The following is a 25,461-nucleotide window of genomic DNA, read 5'->3' on the forward strand; positions in this document are numbered from 1 at the left end:
TCCTTTGAAGAAATGACAACTGGAAGATGACCATGAAACCCACCGCAGTTGCTGGTGCTGGGCAGGTCAAGTCTTTGCAGGAATCGTTCTTTAAAATGTTTAGAAGCCTCTCCAAAGCCATGTGTAAATACACATAAAAAATGTAAACCAGACCTGTTAATTAATCCTCTAACCAAAGTGATTAAGCACTCCACTCAGTCCTTTGAGTGAGTGCAGAAATCCCCCACTTAATCTGCACCATTTTAAACAAATGCTGATAAGCAAACTTGATCTAGGAGAGTTATTCTCATTATAAAATGTGCTGAACCTTGGTGCCCTTCTAAGCAAATAACTAAGAGTTAGTTTTCCCTCCCTCAGGGTGATTACTTGAGTAAGTAAGAACACGTAGAATTTCAGTATTTTTGATTCCAAGGAGCTGTGTCTGGAAGTGGAATTTAATGGTTGCTGAAGATGAAGAAATATTTCTTGCCCTTTATGTATTTGCTCTTTCATTCAGGGTACTTTACAGCCTGGAAAGGTCAATTCAAAACAGACAGCCATGAAGTGGCTGGTAACTCATCAGAGTATCTTCGCTATCACCACTGAAAGAAACTTCTCAGTCAGTAATATGAGGACCACTTAAAAAGGATGAATATTTGGATTAGTGTCACCACAGAAATCATTGTGCAAGCTGTCCATGCTCACTTCTTTTCTGTGTTCCCAAGTTGAGCAGATTTTCTGCAGGTGTTGGTCTCTCCCTGGATGGATCTTTTTTACTGGGCAGGGATTATCCATTTAGCAGTGACAGACAGGTTTATAGGGAGGAATCCTGCTTCTCTAGAATACTTATTTTCAACAGAATTTCCAAAGGAAACAGGCTGGACTGAGTGGGGTTGCGTGCTGAATTCTCCTAGAGCCCTGTAGCTGGAAAGAGCCTGTCTTAAATTATACATATTTCCACTCAGACTATCTTCAAAAGGGAATCCCCAACAATTGCTTTTCTCATATTTGTCCCTTGCTGTTCTGACCACAGTAAATGCTTTCTACTTACACCAGGCAGGGTGGCCAGACCTGGAGGTAAATGAATGTTTCAAGCTGATGATACAATTTTGGCAATGATTTACAGGATGGTTTTGACAGTTGTTTTGTTTTAGTACCATTTTCTGGTTATAAAACCATTGTGACAGCAATAGAATTTGATTTGATTCTTTTTCTCTGCAAATGGAAGCCTCTGTGCCCAGGCTCACTTTTTTTCTTTAATGTAACCTCTTTACATCACCCTGTCACTGCCCATGACAACTCAGTGGTAGATTGCAGATAGATTTGTGGGTAACTACACAGGTCCTGTGGAGAGTTTTCATTCCCTTTATGGCAGTTTCACATGTTAAAAAAAAAAAAAAAAAAACTCTGGCTGGATGCAGACTAGCACCAAATGTGCTATTATCTACTGTGGCCTGCATTTGCCAGCTTGTGCATTAGGATTTGAGTGACTTGTCCACCCCAAAAAGCAGAGGAGCCATGGTGGGAGTTTGTTCCCAGCACAGCCCAGAGCACGCTGCTCATTTCTGTCCCTGCTCCTCGCTGGGACTGAATGCACAGCGGTTCAGCCCTGCCCTCCCTCCTCACCCTGGGCAGGGACCAGTTTCAGGACAAGGATATGCAATGGCTGATCAAAACAAGAATTTTCTTTGGGGTTTCAGCCAATTAGGGCGCTGGTTAAACAAGGGTATGTGCCAAAAGGAGAAAAGGAGAAATTTCTTATCACGTTGTGTGTGTACATGTGCAGAGTGAGTGAGTGTATTTTGCATTGTGGCTGACAACAGCTGACTGTAAATGCAGGCTGAATAATAAAGGAATCGATTTAGCCATGCATCCTAAAACAAAGGTCTACTTTATTTTGTCTGGGTTAATGACCCTGAATTGACAACGGGACTTTTTGTCCTCGGTGGTGGCACTTTTATCATTGTGGGGCTGATGCATGAGGAGCAGTTGCGTTCCAAGCCACCAAGATGCCCGTCAGCCCTGAACTATTTGGGAAAGTCGTGCTCACCTCCCATCGCTCTGCTCCTGCCTTTACCGTGTTGCTGCGTGCTGTTTCTATTCTGTCTCCTTTTGGTACCAAATCAGACCTGAAAACTCAGCCATGCAAACCGTGCGAATGAAATAACCTTGAAAGGAGGTTGAGGAGGAAGAACTCACGTCCTGCCTTGTTGCTATGGTTACTTGCAGCCGCTCCCCGAGCCAGAACGGCTCCATCCTCAGCAATGGGTCGGGAAAGCCCAGCTCCAGCCGGAGCTCCCTGCACAAAGTGATGGCACCGCAGAAAGCGGCCAAAGACGAGGGGAGGAAAAGGAACGGTGAGAAGGGTTCGTTGTGCTCACTGCCACTGCCACACGGGCTCCAAATGAAACCGATTTCTTGCACCCTCAGCAGTCCCTGGGCATTCTGTGTGTGGCTCGTTTGTTGGGTTTTCTCCTTCTCCTTTATTGCTTTAACTGTTTCTCCAGATCCCGTGAAACATCCTGGTGGTTGCTCTGGGTGTGGGCCTTTGCAAGTTTTCATGCTTTTTTGGTTTTCCCCTTTTTTAGTTTTTCTTGGAATACCAGTAAACTAATAAAGAGGGTTTACAGCTTTCTTTGTTTTATAGTTCCCTAAGATACTAATTTTCTCTGCTGCTGCTGTTAAGCTGGCCCAGATCTGATGAAGATGAATTAATTAGATAAAAATTAATTTGAGAAAGTGTGAAACATCCGGTGCTTTGTCTTTCCTCACATCCTTGGCACACCTGTTTGTCATTAACACTTACTGACAGCTTTTCCTGATGCACCTGGGATGTCACACTGGATGTTTCTTACAAGACCTTAGTTGATGGTGGTGGCCTTGTGACTTGAGATGGATCAGTGGTGATCCATGATGGATGAGAGAAGTACCCAATCCCATTTCTTCCTTGCTTTTCTTCTCTTTCCTTATTTTTCCTGAGTTATAGCTTTGTTCCCATAGCTATGTTTTCCTTATGAATAGAAAACTGGCTAACAGGTTCTAAGTTTCAAAGGGGTTAATTATTTTGTCACTCTGTGAAATGTAGCTCATTTTACAAGACAATAACATTTGTGTTTTCCAAAGTTAAAAGCTGTAATTTATGATGTCTTTTTTCTCACCCACCCAGGAAAGCCAATATTCAAACCAGTGCTAAGTGCTGTTTACATGGGTAGACAAAATATTTTAGTGAAGGTATTTTGTGTTTTGTTAGATTTTACATCTCCAAAGAAAATTGGTAAGAACTCAGTTTTGTTTATTTGGTTTTTTAAAAGAATTGACTAGCACCTAACATCCTTTCTTCTGATCTGGGCTGTAGTGCATTTCTGGAACATACACATGCTACCTAAATAAACCTCTGAATGTAATGGAAGGAAATAGTGACCCTTCATTTTAAATCTTAGTTTCGTTACAGTTTAGGGGAAAAAAATTAGGAGAAACCTGTGCATGAGACACCTCATCTGCCCTCCTGCTAGAGTTCAGCTCCTTCTGGTGGAACTCTCTCCACCCAACTGCCATGGCACTAGAAAGGGTCACCTGGTCATCTGGCAGAGATATGAAAGGGAATCAATACCTTGCTCCCTGGTAAAGAGAAGGGAACTTTTTAGCTGTAAGCGTATCTTTTAATGTATGTTTAGGAGAGTTTCCTTAAACAACTCTTTCAGAACAGCTTCTGAGAAGGAGGACGTGGTCATGGCAGATGAAATGACCTCCCCTTGTCAGAATTAACGGAGCTCAGTTTGGAGCTGTGTGATCCCAAATGCCTATTGAAATTAAAATCCAAAGCCTCAAGACACCCATTACTTCTCATCACAGAGCCTGCCTTGGTTTCCCTGTGCTGTGATTATGAACACCATTGTCACCTTGGACAGTTTGTGCTTTCTGCAGGGTTTTACCTTTACCAGAGTATTTAGCATCCACAGAAGGTGGTGTCTGTTCTTCCTTCCAGTTTCAGAAGGAAGCTGCTTTTCTCCCAGTTGTTTGCCTGAGCCTGCTCCAGCTCCCCAGCCTGGCTGGTGCTTCTCACACAAATGTTGGCAAAAGCAGCAGCAGATTTTCTTCTCTGAGAAGCAGCATCTTCAAACTGGAATGAATCCCTTGGTGGTCACATGTTGGATATGGGGACTCCAAGTCAGAATGGCTCATTAGTTGCCATAGTTACAGACCAATTTTAGATTCTATTTCTTGCTGACATTTAGTTGCAGGGAGGAATGACAGCACTGGATGTTACCTCAGTAGTTAAATTCTATATGGCTTGTATCAAAATTGACTCCACATGGAGTGTGTCAGGGCTGTGAGCGAACAATGTGAAACCAGCACGGACTGACAGGCTTGGCTTCAGGACCTGATGCTTTGGAGGATCAGGAGAACTCTTCAACTGAGCATTATTTCTACAGAAAACACAAAAAAAATCTACTTGAATCAAACAGTGATAAGATTTTGTAAGATAACAGCATGCCTTTTCTTGAATAACACATTATTATTATATTAATTGAAAATTTTCTTTCTAAAAGTTGATGAGTTCTACATTAATTTTCTTCAGGCATTTAAAAAAATATGTTTTTTAAAAAAGTGCCTATGTATGTTAGAGGACTGTAATATGGATGAATCAACCAATAGAGGTACTGGCAATTTCTGAGATGGGTTTGTGAGAGAATGTGGAAGAGAAGAACAGGATATTAGTAGTTCTGCCCATCATTTATCAGGCCAAACATCATTCAGGGAGAAGCAAATGGCTGAACCCACTCAGACCTGGAGAGCTAAAGCAGCCCACAGTGCAACTTTTCCTTTCAGCAGCTCCTCACTAAATGAGGCCAATGAAATTGATGTAGGTTGTTTTTCAACCTTTAAGTGCTTGATCTTGCAACCTTCCCATTAACATCTTTAGAAGAGTGTGAATGCTTGTTTCTTTTTTTAGAGAAAACCAAAAGTTATGATTTGCTATCAATTCTTAATGAAGCATATGACTCCCCAACTTTTGGGGAACTTGTGAAGTTGAGTTAAGAACTTGTGTAGTTGAGCTCAGTTTTATACTTAAACCTCACCACCACAGGTGGAGATGTACAAGCAGCATTCCCCAAAAGTCAAACTTCTTTGTCTAAGAAACCTTCCCCAGCTGGACCAGTTTCTCATTTTCCAATCATTTGGACAATATCTTTGAAAACAGATGTAACTTTTCAGAAGTCATTCAGTCAAGGGCCTCACTCCTTTTTAAAATACCAGTCTCTAAGACTGTAATTTCCTTTGTCCAGGCAAGAGCTGTCTACAGGAGCAAAGTAGCAGGGGAAAAAACTTGTCTGTATTATTGGTTTAGCTAAAATCAAAGGGATTTTTTTGATATAACTCAGCCAAGCTATGATACATTGCTTCCTTTATTCTACAGAAGCGTGGGCCACTAGTTTTCACTCTGATGTGGCAGCTCAGCATCAAAGCCTGTTTTTCTGAATTTCTGAGCAGTTGTCTGTGGTGACTCAAAATAAAGTGAAATATGGCAACAGCAACATTGTCTGGTGGCAGCTTGGACACAGAGTTAGTTGGGGCAACTGGTGGATCCCAGCAAACATCCAGCACCCTTCTTCTGCCTTTTTGTGCTTGGTGAAGTGCAAGTCAGAATGGAAAGGGCTGCTTCCAGAGGGTCATGGCCAACTGGGACAGATCTCTGGAGGTAAGATCCAGTCAGAAAGGAGCCCTGCATTGGAGCAGCAGTGCAGATTTGGAGTGAGATTATTCCTCTGCATGATGCCTGTGTCTTTGAAAGGCTAAGAAGTCAGAGTGCTGGGAAGAATTTGTGATGTAGAGAAAGGACTCTACTCTTTTCATCCTCCATTCCCTCATCCTGAAGCATTATTTTCATTTGTCCCCAAAAGGGTGTTAATTGGGAATTTCATCTGACTCTTCACCTCCTCACAGCAAACTCCTAGACTTTTTGGAGTAGTTTACTACTTTTAACCAGAGGGGGGTAAAAATCCCAAAGAATAAACAAAATCCACCTGTTCAGCTGGAATCTTGTGCATTGGCACCAGTTGCTGTTGAACCTCCCAGAACCTTTACACATTGATTTCCTCTTCTCCCAAGATTTCAGCTTGTGTGACACAGACTAATTCTTCCCCTTACTGTGTCCATTTCTTCCACTGCCCTTGTTTTTGTTGTTTATTTGCTTTAAATAGTGAGAGCACTGTGACGCTGCTAGCATCCTGCTGGTGACTGTGAACTTTTTATTTCAGACTTGCTCAATGTGATTTTTTTTTTCCCTAAAGCTTCTCTTTATATCTTTCTGGAGATAGTAATCTGACCAATGGAATGACTTGGATGATATAGAAAAAAATCTATTTTTTTTCCCTTTATATAGAGATTTTCTTTAAAATGAAAATTAGTTCCCCATTATTAAATCATATTCAGGAGTCAGGATTTCTGTTTGAAATACTGATTCCTGGGCTTTTTCCTAAGAACCTTTTTAGATAGGTGACACTGCTTGCTCTTTGTCAGACTGCAGGTATATTCTGTAGGTATGGTTGCAATGTTTGCCTTCCCTTCATCTAAAATGAATCTTCAAAAATACTTCATTGAGGGATGTAAGAAAAGGCAGAGCATGTCCACCTTCTTGCAGGTGTTTCCCAGGTTTTGGCTTTATGTGTTTTTCTCTATTGATGTAATTCTTTTTCTGAGGACTTCCAAGATCTTTCTGAGCAGGACAGCACAAATCTTTGCTTCAGGTGTTTGGCTGGAAGGTTACCTGATATGCAGGCAATTTAAATATCCTTAATTTTATTTATTTTTTAAAATGTGCAAATATTTCAGTCCCTTTTTTCTTCATTCCAGCATATTTTGATGTTAGAGAGCAGGGGAAAGACAAGGTAGAGGGAAAGAGAGAGGAGACAAGGAATCTTCCATGGCCTCATTGAAATCTTTGGCTGACAAAAGTATCACTTTTTTTTAACTTTAAATTATTAACTAGATAAAAACAGAATACATCACCTGCCTGATTGTTTTTTAGAGCTGCAGTCCCAGAGCCCCTTTTCCATGGGACCAGCTGGTCACGAGTGGGCAGCACCACCTGCTGGCATTGCTGGCTGGAACAGCTCAGAGCTGCCTGGAAATGGGAGGACAGCATCCCTGGGGCAGACCTCGTGTTCTGATGGCTGCAGAGGTGTGGAGACAGAGCTTCAGGGATGCTGCTGCTCCTCAGGGACCCAGTGCCACCCTGCTCTTCACTGCACCTGGCACTCGACCTGCATCACTGATTGCTCTGGATAGATCTTCATCATGTGCTGCAGCCACAGAAAGATTAGGAGGAGTAATTCAATCTCAGTGGATCGTGTGGCATGAGATATCTGGCATGAGACATTTCAGAGGTGGGAAATTGCTGTTAAGTAGTGATCAAGTTGGATTTTGTCCTTTTCTGCTGCTGAGCTTCTGAGTCTCACTCTGTGCTCACACAGTGCAGGCAAGAGTGGAAGAACTCCACAATAGTGCTGGAATGCATCTGTTTGGAAACAGAAATTTAAAACATCACTTTTAAACCATGTTGCCAACTATAATAAGCAAGGGTGATTATTGCGAATGACTATAAAGAACGTGTGGGCAGTTTGCTGAAATTTCCCATGCTGGCCAGTTGTTCCCCCATGGATGGACTGGCCCAGGGCAGAGATACACAGTAGAAAAAAACACTCCAGGACTTCTCCAGCATTTCTCTGAACTTCCTTTGTTTTGTTTTTCAATGTTTGGAGATTGTTATGGTTCAGTCATGTCACAGATGGTTGCTCTAAATTCTCTTGGGAGGAGATGGATAGGAGCAAAGGATGAATTTCCCAGTGCTTGCTATGGTTCCCTGCCAATGCAGATTATATCAGTGTGCCAGGGGCTGCAGACCACAGGCTCTCTTTATCACCTATCAGTGGAAAAGGGGCAGTGGGGAAAAAACCTCCTTTTACACTATAAATGAACAAATGCTAAGGTAAGGTGGATTAAAATTCCGGTTTCTAGTCCCATTTGGCTGTCATTTCCATGCTGGTAGCACTGCAGTAGGTGCAGGAGTTGTGCTCGCCTTTGAGAGGGCTGATACTGAGAGTGCTTTGTGGTGTTAATGCTCCCCATCAGAATTAGCTGTCATCTGTGGTTTATGATTCTTTTCACCCTAAATTATCCTTCATTAAGATATTAATTATAAGAATTATCCTTCATTAAGAAAAACTCTTGGTTTCTGCTCCTGAAACGAGGTCTGAGGGGACACCCCATGCAACTGCAGGTAGCTGAGCTCTCTGTTGCTACTGGGTTTCAAAATCCCCCCAGGGAAGAGCATCCCTGCTTCACCTTTGTGCTCACTGTAACATGAATGGCTCCTGCTCACGTGGGGTCAGTGCCAGGCGAGCATCCCCTCGTTCCCTGGTCCTGCTGCTGTGGTGTCCTGGTGCTCCCTGGCACCGTGGGTCACTGTCACTGAGCTGGGCTGTGAGCTGCTCGTCCCACTGAGCGCACACATCTGGAGTGTTTGAGCAACCCCAGGGGGGACAGGGCCATTCAAGAGCCACTGAAGCCTCAGTGGTGTTTGGACAGTTCTGTGGAGCTGCAGGGACAGTATTTAATGACACAGTGATTTAACCCATCAATTGCTCAAAAGCTCAAGTGGTGCCAACTCCAGTCACACTGAGCACAGACAGAGATAATGAGCTTACTCAGTGGGTTCATATTTTATCTTACTGCTGTCAAATATTTTCTTACCAAAATCATTGGCTGTCTAAACTGCTGAGTTTATACAAGTCCATTGTAATTCGTGCAGTGATTAAATATTAAACCAGAGTTTATTTTCAGAGGAAATAAATTTAGAGCAGACCACTTTGTTCTTTAGCAGAGGATCTCTGCTTCTGTCAGCTAGGAGATGGAGCAAGCATTCTTCCCTCTAATAGCATAATTATTCAAAAATGTTTGCAAGGATCTCTTTGTAGAATTGGTGCTCGTGCTTTAGTGTCATTCTTTCATTTCAAAATGTGGGTAAGATTTTTCAGATTCAACAGCTGACAAAGTGATGCAGGTTTGCAAAGAAAATTTGGAGGAGAAAGGGCCCAATTGCATGTGGGAGAGTTACTAATTTATATAGAAATCTAAAAGTAAAGCTGCTTTGCCATGCCATTTAATTTTAAAGATTTACAGAAACCTTTTTCTGGTTCTTAAGAAATTGTAACAGTTCAACTTCACAGAGACCTGAGGTACTGCTTACGAAGCAAGAAATTAACATAAGATTAGATACCATCAGTTTCTCAAGCATTTTTAACACACAGCAGAAAATGCTTTTATTGCAATTAATGCCATTTTTAGCATTAATAAGTTTTGAAAAAGAAACCTACTTATTTTAGCAAATTTTGAGTATGCCCTTGCTCTTGCAGCATAAGACAGGAAAAAAGCTGCACTCTTGGGTTTGATCAGGTGTAGCTATTGATGCCTTGGCACGGGGGCACCTGTGTGTGTGTGTGTGTTTCCATGTGAAACCTAGGAAAACATCTACCTTAACTTTCACTGTCATTTTCATACCATTTCCTCTGTCGTTCTTCTCCTTTTTTTCCATCTTATTAGCATGGATTGGAACTTTCTTTGGGGAAGGGACAGACAATCCTTTGAATGCACAGTGTTTCCTGTGCTCTAATGGGATGTCTTTCCCCGGTGTAAAGGTCTCCCAGGCCTGCACCTTGAGTGCCCTGAGCACATCATTAATCCAAAGCGTGCGCTTGCCGAATTTCCCCTTGAGCAGGCAGCAGAAATGTCTGTGTCTTTGTGCTGAGCGAGTTTGATGTGCTCTAGTGGCCGTGAGTGATGAAGAGGAAGGAGGGATTCTCTTTGATAACGTCGCCAAGTCTGCCGTGGACCCCTTTGACACCTCCTCGGGCTCGGTGCAGCTCATCGCCATCAAACCCGTGGCCCTCCCTGCTGTCCATGCTGCTTCAGAGAGGAGCCAGGAGTCTGCCATCATCAATGGGGAGGTAAGGACTGCCTGAGAAGTGTCTCCAGGTGTTTCCTTGGCTACAGCCACAGGTGGAAGGATCTTAAGGCTGTTGGAGTTGAGGGCTGCTAGGAGCTTCTCACCTTTACGCTACATGAAGTTCCATTAGCACTGTGGGCTCGGACACCTGAGAATTTAAGATCTGCTCTTTCACAATGCACCTGTGAATGCCTGCGACCTTGGAAGAGGTGATTTTCTATATTCCTACCCTTCCAGGGTCCCTCTCTCCTCTTTAAAAAAGTGAGTTATGAAGGCAGAAATCAGAATAAGATCTTTTCCTGTGTGAATTCTGTGGCTGGGTATGAAAATATGCATAGATCACCTGGGTGCCCTGCTGATCTTTCTGTACTGAGCACTGTATCTCAGTCAGAGTGAGAAGGGGGGCAGTGGCACCATGGCCTGGCTCTGCACTCCAGCCTGTGCACAGAGAGTGCAGTTGTTTTGAAGGAAAAAAGTGGGATGGCACAAACGTCTGCTCCAGATGCTGGCCAAAAAGCATGGTTTGACTGCAATACTTATACTCATGTTTTGATGTAGATTTAATCAAGACCAGTCAATTTACAAAGGACTGAGGCTTTAAAGAAGTTGTTGAACATGATGGGAGCAAGCCACAGAGGTGCCTTGTTTACAAACTCACATTGCAACAGTCATTTAAACAGCTAAAAACAGTTTAAAAGCAGCAGGGAGGGCTGCTGCCAGAGACACTGTAAAAGACAGAGGTCCCATGTGGGCCTGGATTATTGCAGCCTGTTGTGCTCCATTTCATACTTGCATTTTAAGTTCTGATGTGCCACGTAGCTTCCAAACTCAGAGAAATGCTTATTTAGCTGTCAGCATCTCTTTTCTGTAAGGCAGCAGGATGACACTGCTGGTGCTGTGTGCATCTGTACACACACACTCCCTGTAGTTTGAGGAGACTGTAGAATTTGACTCTGGAAGCTCAAAGCTCAGGTAAATCCCTGGTTTCTGAGTAACTTGCAGTTTGAAGCAGGAGGGAAGTTTTTTCTATACTTAGGAGAAACCACGGGACTAAGCTCTACAAGATGGACCAAGCACTCCTTTTTTTAAGGTTCCTCTCTGACAGGAGCCTGTTAGAAAGTGTATAAACAAAATAAACATTTGATGACACTTCACTGGAGTTCTTCCCCAGCCATCAGTGGTGACTTGTTTCAGGTTTTGTGTAGTCAGGGGGATGTCTCTGTACCCCAGCAGAGTTTTCATGGGTGAGCTGTGCCCCGAAGCACGCGCAGCGCTGGGTCACAGCAGTTGGCTGACACTACTCTTGTTTTTCCTCAGTGGGTGTCTCTGAGTCACTGTTGTAATGGTACACAGTTTTTTAGGCTAAAATTATTTAACCATCTGCCAAGCCATAAAAATGCAGCGACTCTGTTCACTTGCAGTTCCTCGCTGCTTGCAGATGGCACGGTGTGCTACAGAGGGATGACACACGCGGCGCATCAAACACGCGCTGACGAGATCCTTTGGAGGCAGCCAGCCCACCAGCAGCCCTGAAACATCTTCTTGCCTTTTAGGTGAACAAGGCTTTGAAGCAGAAGTCTGATATAGAGCACTACCGCAACAAGCTGCGCCTGAAAGCCAAGAGGAAAGGGTACTATGATTTCCCACAGGTTGATAATAGCAAGGCGCTGACAGACAGGAAAAGGATGTATGAGAAAAACCAGAAAGAACTTGACCACATTTTGGATCCAGATGCAGATGTCTCATCTCCATTTGCTGAGCCTAAGAACAGGTGAGACTTTTCATTTGCAGTTCTTCAACTGGCAAGAGAGTTGATGTCCTGGGATCAGAGGGGCCATTTTAATGAGCCAGGTGTTTGTTGTATGGTCACTGGTCCCTCTGCTTTATGAAGAAAATTCATACAGCCCATGGAAAACATGTTCTCTGGTAAAACTGCAGTGTGATAAACAAATGAAAGAAAAACAATAAGGGAAGGGACTGTTGCAAGTTCTTGTGAGTAATTCTCAAAGGTAAACAGAAAAAGTGGTAGTAATGTTATTGGTGATACTCAGAGCAGACTTTAGGCAGGAAGTTAGCATCTGAATTGTCTCTTTTTCAAAATATAGTGGTGTTACTGTTTCGTCATTATTTTAATCTGAATGTAACTATTGCAGAGGGCATGAGATAGCAGAACCAGTGCATTGTCCCTGTAGGTCCTGCAGAGATAGTATCTGTAAGATGTTGTGCATGCCTGTTTTTGGTGATTTCCCTGTGCCTTTAACAGAGACATTCATAATTTGCTCATCTGTCACGTGAAGCTGGCATGTTGTATAACATTACCAATGTTTGATTAACACTTCACTGTCTCCTGAGGATGGCACAGCAGTAGCATTCAAAACCCCATTTTAGAAATAAGGGGGGAGTGCAGGTGCTGACTGTGCCTGAGCCGCTGCCGTGGGTGGGTGCTCTGTTGCTGGTGCTCTCTGGAACACAAACTGGCACATTGGAAAGAGGAGATCTCACCAGTCCTACCCCAGGAGCGGCACAGATTCCTCTTCCTTGGAAGTTCTGGAGGTGTGAGGGATGATAAAAGAGTGTGTTTGCCACTACACCTTGCACAGGAGGGCTCTGGTTCTTACTGTAATCAGGGACTAACATCAGTTGATCCATGAGAGAAAAAGGGATACTGAAGCATCTTTCTCCTGGAAATGGCTCTCACACCTGGAGGTACAATCTTGCATCCCATCTCCTGGAAAGCTCAGACCAGAATTTTGCTACGAGTGTGAATGGACTGCAATCAAAGCGTTGCTGGTGACACAGGCATTGCACACAGTGCGACTGCAGCAATTACCCTCGGGGCACAGGCATGGAAAAGCCTGTAATGGGAATAACAAAAGCACTGTTGGCTCGGAATATGGGCAAAAGCTGAGATCAGATGTGTTTCTGTAGGTGTAGAGTTCAGTGGCCGAGGGATACTGCCCTGGAAGAGCTGTTTGCCAGGGCAGCAGAGGTGAGTGAGGAGAAAAGACTGACTCAGCTGCATGTTATGTTCTTACTGGATGTCCTGGGGCACCATTGCCTTGTGCAGTTTTCCAATTTATTGTGCACTGAGAAGGTAAGAAACGGAGCCTGTCCTTGCGTGGGAGCCCTGCTCTGCACACTCTGTCCAGACAGAGCACTGGTAACCCATGCTGAGGAGTGCATTTAATCCAGGCAGCTAGAAAGTTCCCTCAGCACATTGGTGTGGCTGTGACTGATTGAGGCATTAATTTGGATGCTCATTATGTGTCACATGGCTCACAGGAAGTGTTGAAAACATGAAACTGAAGCTTTAACACAGCCACGTGCTTTTTGTTAGATACACTGATGTTTGTTCATGTGCCATTTTTTGCTGTGTGTTGTGTAAATTTGTCACAGTCTATTTGAGCCAGTGAGCCCTGGCATGACAGAAACTGCTGGGAGGCAGGTAAACTCCTGTAGAGGAATGATTCCAATGATTCCAGCTGCACCATGAAAGGCTGGCTGCTGGACTTGTTAAATATGTATCCCCACATGAGGAGAGAGAATCGCTTCTGATGCACTTTCTGTGAAGACACAGAACACTTAATGAATTTTACAGATGTTGCAGATGTTTACAAACAAACTAATTCTGAATTCTGTGCTCAGATTTCCACACTAAGACCTGGCAACACACATGGCAATTATTGTCCTTATTTTTCTAACAAAAATAAGATGGCTAAAATGTTACACTGCTGGAGGAAAACCTTAAAAAATCCTACAAGGTAATGTGGGGTTTGGTTAAGGATAAACGAATCAATGCAATTGCATCTCTGTAATGAAATAAAATTGCTTTAAAAGCAATATGGGTAAGCATATAATTTAAAAAAATTATATATTTTTCTGTTTTGAATCATTGTTACAGCAATTAAACCCTGAAAAAATTGCAGTTTTAAAAACTATCACTAAAAAACTAAGTCAAAGATTTCAAAGTTTCTAGGGAAGAGGTCTATTCTACTATTTTCTGTTTTATATATATTCCTCTAACTTAAGTCACATTGATACAGCACTTCCAAAACATATCAGAAAATAGGGATGCAGTTGATTACTTAAGGTTACCTTTACATTTTGAATTAGTTTTAAATTGTATTTAAAAGTGATTTACAAAGAACTGCTTGTAAATGATTTGATTTTTTTCCAGAACAAAGAGCTTTGTGCTCTTGGTACCTTTCAGTCATCAGTACCATAATCCTCGTGTTTTAAAACACTCCAGCTGTGTTCCCAGGAGGCTTCCTAACCCATTTGAATGCCAGTTGTTCCTGTTCATACCTCCTTTCTCATTAGTAAAACTCTCTTAAATGAGGTAATTGGCAAACTCAAGGTAATTTTAAGAGCCTACTGATGATATGCACTATTCTTGGATTTTCTCTAATAGTTTGTAATCAGGTCAAGAATCTGCATGTTGTACAGAGCTGTATGTTTGAATCCCTTAGAAAATATATCACAATTGCCTCAACTAAGTATTTACGGACCTATTGTAAAAACACATGAACTTTTGGAGACCTTTGATGTAAGAAGATGGAGATTGTCAGATCTGATTACCCTGTGCATAACCCTGTTTTCTGTTAATATCAATGGTACAGTTAGAGAAAGACTATATAGGAAGAAAGAATTTACTCAATATTCTTTTGTAGGGGAAACTTATTCCAAAAGCTCTGCTTGCCTTCTGCTTTGGCAGTGCATTTGGGACTTTCAAACACGAGCATGGTGATCTGTGATCAAAGGTCACACAGGAGTTTTGGAAAGTTGCCGTAAAACTGAATACATGCCTGAGTAATTTATTTAATCAGAAGCGTGAAATTGGTTTTTTTTGTCCTACCTTTTATCCTGTCTGATCATGTAAATGTCCTACTTTCTGGATTTCTGCAAACCAGTTTCTGCTGCTCTAATCTGTCAAGGCAAAAAGTGCTGTTAACAAGATCTGGAATAACTGAAGAATTATTTATCAGTGAATTAATTTGGACTGTCTTGTCTGTTCATTTCATTGATGGTTCTTGAGATGTTAAACCATGGAGTGACTTGAAAGTGTGATTTCAGACATAATAGTGCAACTTGTCTTACTTCACTATGAGCATTGGCAGGTCCTCTGTGTGAAATAAGCAGCACAGAGACACCTTAGATGGCCTGATCTAATTTTAATATTCTGAAGGGAGTAATTGCATGAGGCAGAAAAATAGCAGGGCTAGGCAAAGATAACTTTGTATCAGGCTCTAGCAGTGTAATTACTGTGTTAATAAATGAGGCTGGCATGCCATTTTTTCATCTGTTACTGATCTACTTCAGGACCAGTGCTCCTCTGGAGTGTGCAACAAAATGAGCAATAGCCTGATACAGTATGAGAACAACTCATAAACTCTGCTGGTGTAGAAGTAGCCTTCTTAAAAGATGAAACATAAAGTTCCTCTGCTATCATTTGGCAAACCCTCCTGCAGATATGTACAGATACGCTCTGTATTTCACAGAGGGATGCTGCATTTGTTTTTGTATAACCAGCAACAAGGGCAGAAATTATTTTGCTGAAGAGGTTAGTGGGTGTTTTGGATATTCAGTTTTATTCTGCCTTTCTATTGTATTTGCTTCCCCTTGGTTTGGAGCACCCAGCAGAGGAAGCTCAGTCCCAGGGATGAGCAGCACTTTGTCCCAGTGAAGCAGCTGAATCCCAGGAAGCACAGCTCTCTGAGAAAGCTGTGGCCAGTCACCAAACTGGCTATTTAAAACCAGCATCTTGCAAGCACTTTCCTCCCACTGCTGTGTCTCTTCCCATTCCCTGTGCTGGGAGTTTGTTTCACTGGAGCGTTTTCCTGCTTCTCTCTCAGCGTTCAGGATCAGCAACCAAAATCTCTGCTCCCCATCTGTGTGTGTGGGAGAGCCTGGTATTTTTTAATATGTTTTTTTTAAATGAGTTTGAATTATATCAGCTGAAGTTAAAAGGGTGCTGATACCTTCTTGGGACATATTTCATCTGACAAGTTCCCACATACAATACGTAACTTTTATTTTCCTTAAACTGTAAAAAACAATTAATCATCTCTTAATAAGGTCACTGATTTCTAGTAGTTCATGTATGTAGGAAGAATATCCTGTAATAAAATGGCATTTTTATGAAATCATAATTTTAGATAAAAGGTGAGTATTGACAACTACTGCCTGTCATTATTTTTTTTTTTCATTTTACCATTACCATTTCATTTACATACTTTTTCATTTTTTTCTTCTTTTTTTTTTTTTTCTTTTTCCCATTTTGTGTTTTCTAGGCAGCCACTGAAGAACTCAGTGTACAGAAGCAGGCAGTCCCTGAACAGTCCCAGCCCAGGGGAAACTGAGATGGATCTGCTGGTGACTCGAGAAAGGCCGAGGCGTGGCATCCGGAACAGTGGATATGATGTAAGTTTATTTGGTATAGGCAGGGAAATCTGCTCAGCAAAGCCTTGACTTGCTTCAGGGAACAATTGATAAGCCACAAGACAGATTGCCATGAGATATTTAGTGTTGCAGGAGTTTATGTGCACTCAGCATCCTGAGAAAAGCTCTGAGTCTTTCATGTAGTTTATCACTCTACATCATCTTACAGTCTGAAATGCAAACAAAACGTTTGCCCTAACCCCATTATTTGCCAAAGTATTAAATCTTGAATTTAGGTCGTTCTTCTAAGTTGTGGCTACTTGACAGTGAGCTTTCTTCATTGCAATTAAAATCCTCTTTTTGTTCTGAAGAACAGCCTGGAGCTGCTCTCTTGATTCAAAAGAATGAACAGCCAACTTCTGGGATTTTCCCCTAAGTCCCAATGGCAGTGTTTTATGGAAATGCACTAGGGACAGGTATTGTCCTCTTGCTCCCATCAGAGCTGGGAGAGTTTTGGGTAGGTAAATGTCAAACCCAGCCAGAGGTGATGCTGCTTGGTGGTCCAAGGAGCTCATGCAGCCAGCACAAGGCAGAGGAGTTGTCTTGTGCAGTCTGAGCAAACGCTGGGTGCAAATTGATGCTGTGTGAACCCAGAAGGAGGATTAAAAATAGCCCCTACACTGGGGAAATGTTGAGTTTTTCAGTCCTTTGTCACGTGTACAAACTACTGTAGCTCAGCCAGCCCTGAAGATCAGTCCCTAGCAAGGGTCTAAACCATTCTGGAAAACAAGGAAATTCACCTGTGGTTGCCCATTCTCTAAATATTGTAGGTGAAAAACATTTTTTGTGGGGTGTGGGATTTCATTATCAACCCTCTCTCTGCCACAAATGTGATTTTAGCAAGGAGAAAGAAAGTACCAAAGTTGGGGGGATGTGTTCAGGAAAGTTTAAACCTTTTACAAAATTCTTCAGGGCAGGTTGTAGTTGTCAGATTTCTGAAATGATTCCCTGCATTTGGACACTTCCCATCAGACTGCAGGAGCCGTGGGGCTGTGTGAGTGGGCTGACTGGTACACTGCTTTCTGAGGAATTAGGATGCCAATACTATGCTAATAAAAGCTAGTTTTTCACAGGGGATATTTCCCTGGAAATCAGTGCTGAAAACATTCTGGGAGCAGGCACCGCAGCAGCTTTTAAAAATATTTCAATATATTGTGTATGCTATATATAAACCATATTTTAAAGAAAATTTGTTTAAAACCTTGGATGTAGATTAATGAGCTTATGCAGATTCTGAAGTGTCCTCAGAGTAATTATAAGCTCTGAGATGTGTGCACATCACAGAAAAAATTGCTTTTGCCTTGCCTTTGGCACTGCAGTTGGGCGACCTGTCCCTGGCACAATGCTTCACTGATAAGTTACATAAAATCCCTCTGCCCGATGCACTGCAGATTCACTGCAGTGCACCTCTCCCAGCTCTGAATGCATTTCCCATCTGAAAGCACAGAAATGCTGCTGGGAAATGGGACAGGATATTGAAATTTAGCTGCCAAGCCTGAGCCTGCAGCGTGGGCTGGTCCCCCACTCCTGTTTGAGGCTCCTCGGAGCTGTGTCTGACAGGCTCTGTCTCCCAGGATACCCACTGGTGGCTGCATCCATGGAATTCATGGATCTCACCAGCTAAACACCTCTGGAAATCTGACCTCTGAAAATGGGTGGGAAAGGGCTACTTTGAGTGCTGACTCTTGTGCCCTTTCTGTTTCATACAGCAACACCTGGTACCCATTTTTGACATCCGATTTGTCATATTAAATATTCCAGCCTTCTCAGACTGCTGCTAAACTCTTCCTCCCAACATGTTATTTAGCAGCAAGTCCTGCCAAAGAATAGTGAAATCTGCATTTTATAAGCCGTGCCAAATAATTCAATTTATGATTCAAATAGTTTATATTGCCTTCGCACTGGGGGACTTTTTTTACAGGATAAAAAACTGTGGGGGGAATTTGAGCTGTTACCAGTACACCCAGGTTGTGTGTTGAGGTTTTTCTGCACAACAACAATAATGATTTTATTTTTAAAGAAAAGAGATTGAGATCTCCCAGATTCTTTAAGAAAACTCCTTAAAAATTCCTCACTCATGTGCAGTCATGAAACCACAAGGTTTCCTTTCAATGACAAATTTCTAAATGATTTTCTAAAATACTTTCATTCATACTTTTCTAAAATTACTTCATTCTCTATAATTAATTTCTGTGATATTTCTCTGAATCGTGGTTCTGTTTCTCATAGCTAAAAACTGGTAAAGATATGAGGATAAAGATACAATATTTTACATTTGTCCATATGGAATATGTAGCTTTTAATATTACTTTGGAGTGTACATTCTACTGTTTGATGTTCTCAGTATATTATTTGCCTTTATAGTGTCTTTTATAAATGAATTATTATTGAACAGTAGCTAGCTTTCCATTTTAAAGAATCCCAACAGGTTTTACTATCATCACCTTCAACTAGGTATTATATTCAGGAGACTTTATTAACATGTTTATTATTTTCAACAAGTTCATGAACAACTGTGTAGAGTAAATCCCGTAATGAAAGATTCTAGAACCTCTAGGCTGCTCTAAAGAGATTTATACCAGAGCAGAAAATATCTAGGCTGTTTTTGCTATACAAGGAAGAAAATTACCTTATTATACATGTCTGAGAGATCAGTATGCAAAAGAATTCACGGACATAATTTCATTGATATAGCTAAATTAATGCAATGCATCCCAAAGGTTATAGATTATTGTTCACATAAAGAATTTTACTGATAAAGTTGAAGCAGCAGAATTATTCAAGAGGTATAGAAAGTCTGTCTCTCACTGCACGGTTTTGTTTGCTTTCTTCATGTACCTCTAGTTCCTTCAATTGTACAGTAACTGTGTATGATTTTATGTAATTGTGGCCTCTACTTTTGATAACTACATGTTTCAGTTGACAGGATAACAAATAACAAAATAACAAACAACACTCAGAAAGTGATAGGATGAATTGAAATAGATTTTAAAATATAAGGAAAAAAATTATTATTATTATTTTTCTCCAAAATCTTCATGTCAGCTTCTATATTGATAAATCAAAGCTGCTTTAAGGTTGGCTGCTAATGAGAATCTGGTATACACGTGATACATTTTAAACATTCTGTGGGGGTCTAATGGCTAGTGAGTTGTAGTAGAAAACCTGATTTATTTCAGCATTGGGTACTAATAGGTCTGTGTGGGATTCCACTCACATTTTTGCAGGCACGAGCAAATAGAAGAACCATGGTTATTAATCATCCAGTCAGGACATTATGATTTCAGAGGCTCTTTGGCTGCACTTACACAAACTACCATTACATTTTATAGGCAGCTTTCTAAAACGTGTCTGATTTGTATTTACTGGAGCAACACAAACACCAATGGAATCAAAATGAAGGAATGAACTTAAGGAATAGTTTTTAGTTGAAGATTTCCCACAAAGTTTTTCCATTTATGATCATTTGGTGCAGTTGCATACCCCTTCCCCCAATCTGATGTGTGTACCACTTGGGAAGCCTGAATTTGAGTTTGTGGTTTTGAATTTAGATAATATACTGTGTAACCATGACTATGTAAATTATGGTTAAATTGTAATTGGCAAATGTTTAATTTTTATCTTAATTTTTCTTTCTTTTTCACTGCCATGCTTTCATTCAATACAAAATATAACTATGCTTAAAACAGAGAAAGCAAATTAGTATTTTACTTAGATTTATTATCAGTTTTCACTACCAGTGTAACTCTTTTATGAGTGGCTGATAACAGAAAAAGAACAGCAGTTTGGTATTTCCCTCTGAAAAGGAATAAATATATTTAATGATTGTCCTACAGCTTACAAAAGCTTGGGGGCACAGTCACTTATCTATTCAGGTGTAGAAAAACACTATTACAGGGGAAAAAATATGGAGTAGCACTAGGAGCTACAGAACACTGAAATGATCAGGATAGTGCTGGAATTTTTAACAAGAACATCCTGTTGTATTCTTTTATTTATGGCTATTTTAAACACTAGCAGAGTTTCTAAGCACATGCTATATATAGAAGGAGGCACATATCCTATTGCTCATCCCAGTTATCCTTCACAGGCAATGCATTTTACAAGTATTTAAAGAATTGTAAGGAATCAGTTGCTGGTTTAAAACACATGTTTTTAATAGTCTGGGCTGTAGAATTGATCTTACAAAATACAGATGAAGTGTGGTATTCCACTTTCAACTTCTTGCAATGTGATGATTGTTTTCTGTCATGGAGTTACAGCCAAAAAGAAAACAAAAGCAGGGAGGTGACTTCTGTTTGTACTTATCTGTACAGAAGGAATCACCCTAGGAGTAACCCTTCAAGCTAAGCTGCCCAAGCATGGTCTGCTCATTGGAGGATGTGCTCCATTCCCTCCCTGTTCCCAGGTTAACTTTACATAAATGCCTGTAACTCCTGTTTGGGGGCTGGGTAAGACCCCTGAGCTGGGCCATGGTGTTCTCTGCAAGGGGCAGGGCTGAATTTGTGGTGTCATTGTGGAAGTTCAGAAAAGCTCCTAAACTTTAGTTCTTCAGAAGTCTTAATGTGAGAGCCAGAACAAAGGAATTTCAGTTTCTCTAGCTGTAATAATCTGTCCCTTGTAAGGGGTTCTTCACAGTGATGGCACTATTTAGAGAACCGTACTCTTCCTGGCACAGTTGCACTGCCATTGATGCCCCAAGACAAGAATTCGAACATTAATTCTAATTGTTTTTAAGTGAGCCATTGACAGTTTAATCTGCTACTGAGTGTCCCTGCTGCTTTTCCCAGCGAACAATGTAGAATATAAAGGGCTATTATACTCCCCTGCATCATATGATTTCTTTCCAATATTTGTTGTGTGTCTATATTATTATCACCACTCTAATTAAAGGGATGGGACCACTGTGAGGCTAAAAATGATTTCTTGCTCAGATAAACACCAGTCTCAGAGGCCATGAGATTTATGAGAGAGAGCAGTTGGCCATAGCACAAAGTAGTCACAAGTTTTTTGTTACAAGACAATATATAACTTTTTATTCCAATGGACAGTTGCCACAAAGTTTGTTTTGCTTTTCTAAACTATCACCTTTACATACTTCTACTGCAATGCAGATACTTTTGTCCAATGGGCTACTGTTACATGCACACACTTATGCTTCTATTATAACATCTTAACTCTTAGCTTACTCTATACAATTACACCCTACATTATAAACCCTTCACCATCTTATTGATAAAGTTTTTTACTTACTTAAGGCATATTCTTATTTATAACTATAGAAACATAAGTTTATGATTTTCTGCTTACTGTCTATGTATTTCATTTTTACATTAATCTAAGCTTCTCCCAAGGCTGCACATCAAACCCTCTTGTGTCTGTGGAAGTTTCTATTTTTCCTTTTCCCACACATCTGCATTGTCACAGTTCCCAATTTGTGTGTGTTAGATCTGTGTTTGAGAATGTTGAAGCGGTACAAATGCCATCCCCGGCCGGTGGCTGTGTACAAATCAGGAATGGGACGGGACTGCTAGGAACGCATCTTGATGCTACCTTGTAAATGCCATCAAACACTATCTTGTAAAGCCTTTGACATCCACTTTCATTCTCCCCACCAGACCGAGCCTGAAATCATAGAAGAAACCAACGTTGACCGCGTCAACGAGCCGCGCAATTACGGCAGGGCCCGGCAGGCCAAGGGCCACTCGGAGACGTCGACGCTGAGCTCGCAGCCGTCCATCGACGAGGTGCGGCAGCAGATGCACATGCTGCTGGAGGAGGCCTTCAGCCTGGCCTCTGCTGGCCACGGGGGCCAGCCCCGGCACGACGCCTACGGCTCGGCCCCACACCTGCCCTACTCCGAGGTGGTGACCAGTGCCCCCGGCACCATGACCCGGCCGCGGGCGGGCGTGCAGTGGGTGCCCACCTACAGGCCAGAAATGTACCAGTACAGCTTGCCAAGGCCCGTAAGTGGAGCTTCTCTTCGCCGCGTTGTAATGTCACAAAGGTGCTTCTGTTCTGAGCCACGTTTTTTGTTTTTTTTTTTTTTTTTTAAAGTAGTCACATTTAGGTGCTTAAAAACCAGATGCTTACAGAAAATATGTGTAGGGTGATGTGTATACATATATGTGCATATGTGCTTGCCTAGACACCAACCTTGACTTTGCAGTTGGGAGATGAGTGAGCTACACACATACACCATTGAAAGACTCAGTATCTATTTTAGCAGCAAGGTTGTCTTGTCTAAGTTGTACTAAGTTTAAAAGAACAGGCTGCAGAATACACCGAAGATTTAAAATAGGCCGTTCAACAGATCCCAAACTATTGGAACCCTGGCTGATGAGAACTTTAGACTTTCTGTGCTGACAGGCTCTGACCCCCAAGAGAATGCTGCACTTGACCTAAAACCATAGAGAAAGCTTCCAAAATTAAATGGTAGAACTAAGATTATAAGTGTGTAGTTTGAATAGAAGTGTGTAACATCACATAGTAGAAAACTTAGAGTTTAAAGTTTTAGGATATATTAATACATATAAAACAAGATAGACGTTTTAAGGCAGAAGATAACCCTTCTTCTTTGCCTTCTTCTTCATGGGTTTAAGTAGCATTATGTAATTAGGTTAAAAAGTCCACATTACAAGCCACAGGTACTTAGTTATTAAGTTAAAAGTAAAAATATTTTAGGTATCATTTCTTAATTAAACACTTTATCCTTAAAAAGCCTTGTAGAGACAGAAATACAACTCCATTTTTAGTTTGTTAGAATGAAGTGCTGTAGAACTCACACCAAACTTGTTTGCACATCCCCTTCTAGTCAGCATAATAGGAAGCAACGTGGTTTTATGGTTTAACTGTGGTGACATCTGGGTAGCTCTTCTGCACCACTGGAGAGGTTCACCACTGAAGAGCAGCCTGAAATGTGGGCTGTTATTGGCAGTCTTGCACTTACAGCTATTGGCTTGGGTCTCTAGAGAAGAAATCTAGAGAAGATTTAATTCCAGAGGTCTCTTAGATGACCTTATAACTGACTTTATCCTTCATTTTCTAGCCTCAAGCAGCAGCTAACACGTCCTCACCTCACAGAAGTAATAAATGAATTAGGAACTTAAACCCAAGGGTGGAAATTGTTAATGGAATTTTGTCGGGGTCTGGACAGCAGTGACACTAGCACTGTGCATGCCCTCATGTGGGAAACTGCCCCTGAATTCCCACATATGGCAATGTGAAACTCAACAATATATTTTCTTTTGTGTCAGATATAAATCTAAACTAGAGGTGATTGCTTTCTGATAAGAAATAGCCCATCTAACAATACCAGTGTGATAAATTGTTCTTTTTAAGGCTTTTTTTTGGTCAGAATTTTTTTTAAAGAATATATTTCAAATTGAGTCCCTAATCCTGGCTAGAATAAGAAGGTAATGCAGAAAAATGTCCTCAGTTCAAAATCACCATTACCATGACTTCCTTCCATGGCAATAAAAAATACATTAAGGGATGCTGCTTCTGAACTATTCTGAACACAGCTGAAAGCCAGTGGCACTGCCTGCAAAGGTTCAGGTTGGTGCTATTTAAGTCATGCTAAGGTTATTTCTGACACTTTGAAATTGGTCCGATGGAATTCATACAACATATAATTATATTTTTTGGTTAGAATTCGATTAAAAGCTTAAGAGACAGCTAATGGGGAGTCAAATTACCTCGACATTTCAAAGAATCCTCCTAAAATGAAATTGAAAATATTATATGGTGAGAGGTTTTTAAAAAATATAATAGCCATTCCTCTTATGGTGAATGATTCACTGTTGTCTTTCTAAGACTTATTACTGTCCTAAATCATCTGCGTGTTTGGGACCTTTTGCTTATTTTCCTTTAACTCTAAGACAGAGTTAAATAGTTAAATTCCTTGAAGATGGTTGATTGCCACAGATGAGGATAGCACAGACTGCTAGGCTTTGGATAAGGGCTGGTAATTCATAGTTTTCTGCATATCAGTTTCATGAATATGCACTGTGCTTCAACTACCCCATTTCCAGGTTTGTTCTCATGGGGATGGAGGGTTGAAATTGAAAATATCCCCAGTTTTGGGGATGAGAGGTACCTGTGCACTGGGATGTGTGTTACCTATGTAAACCAAGAATTAGTCATTTTTTCCCTTTCTTAAAATTCAGTTCTTAGTGGCAATTAGAAGTCAACATCAACAATGTTACAATTCAAAACACCGAGCATTTTGAAAATGAAAATTTTATCTTTGAAAATTCAAGGGCATTTTTTCTTCTTAGATGGAACAAGTTCAGAGGGGTCCAGAGCCACTCTTTAGTTCTGTGTTGCTTCAGGTGTCCTCCAAATTGTGGATCTTTAATTTTTTGTAGTCAATTTCTTGGCTAGTTCCACCATCAAACGTTTGTGTATCTCTCCAGAGTATGTGCACATCTTTTTTTTTTATTATTATTATTGTTTTCAAATTTCTTCTCCCTTTTGAGGCTTTCTGTGTGTTTTTCATTTGTTTGGTTGGGTTTTTCTGTACATGTAATACCAAAATTATGTGTAGCTCTTGTGAGGGAATGCCTGTTCACCAACCTGCCCGTTGGGTGACCTGTGAAAAGAGGATTCCTCCACACGGGGCTCATGCCTTCTCCTGGCAGAGGAAAGCCAGTGAGATGCAAATTCTCCCTGTTGTCCTGGAGCTTCCAAAACATGATGAGTAACACTTGGCTGAGTGCTTGGCACCTGGCTGGTGTGCTAAGACTGGAGGATGGAGTTAAAGGGTTGAACGTGTGACACCAGCCCAACAGCCAGCTCCATGCCTTGGTTGATCATGTTTCAGCTTTGGAAATTTGCCCCACTGAGTCAAGTGAGAGCTGAGACCAGAGAAGAAAACCCTCTCCATCACAAGGCTGGACCAGTTTCCATCTCTCCTCTTTAGCAGTGCTCTGGAAAGAGGAGTGGGAGTAACAGAGCTCTGGGTCCCAAGGTGAGACCCAGCACCACAAACAGGCACTGATGACCAGCACGTACAGCCTGAGAGGCTGGTAAAGCAT

The 25,461-nt window shown here is 41.4% G+C and overlaps 1 protein-coding gene across 1 annotated transcript in view; it reads left to right on the top strand.

The window, feature by feature from the left end:
• KIAA1549L (KIAA1549 like) overlaps positions 1–25,461 on the top strand; it is a 104,126-nt gene that overhangs the window by 66,037 nt on the left and 12,628 nt on the right. Inside the window, exons 13-18 of the mRNA XM_041469383.1 lie at positions 2,209–2,336; positions 3,230–3,253; positions 9,808–9,986; positions 11,539–11,756; positions 16,276–16,405; positions 22,042–22,389. Of these exons, the coding sequence (XP_041325317.1) occupies positions 2,209–2,336; positions 3,230–3,253; positions 9,808–9,986; positions 11,539–11,756; positions 16,276–16,405; positions 22,042–22,389 (1,027 nt within the window). The remainder of the gene's footprint in view (positions 1–2,208; positions 2,337–3,229; positions 3,254–9,807; positions 9,987–11,538; positions 11,757–16,275; positions 16,406–22,041; positions 22,390–25,461) is intronic.

This window comes from Pyrgilauda ruficollis, unplaced genomic scaffold, assembly GCF_017590135.1.
Source record: "Pyrgilauda ruficollis isolate IOZ18807 unplaced genomic scaffold, ASM1759013v1 scaffold230, whole genome shotgun sequence".
Taxonomy (NCBI): Eukaryota; Metazoa; Chordata; class Aves; order Passeriformes; family Passeridae; genus Pyrgilauda; species Pyrgilauda ruficollis.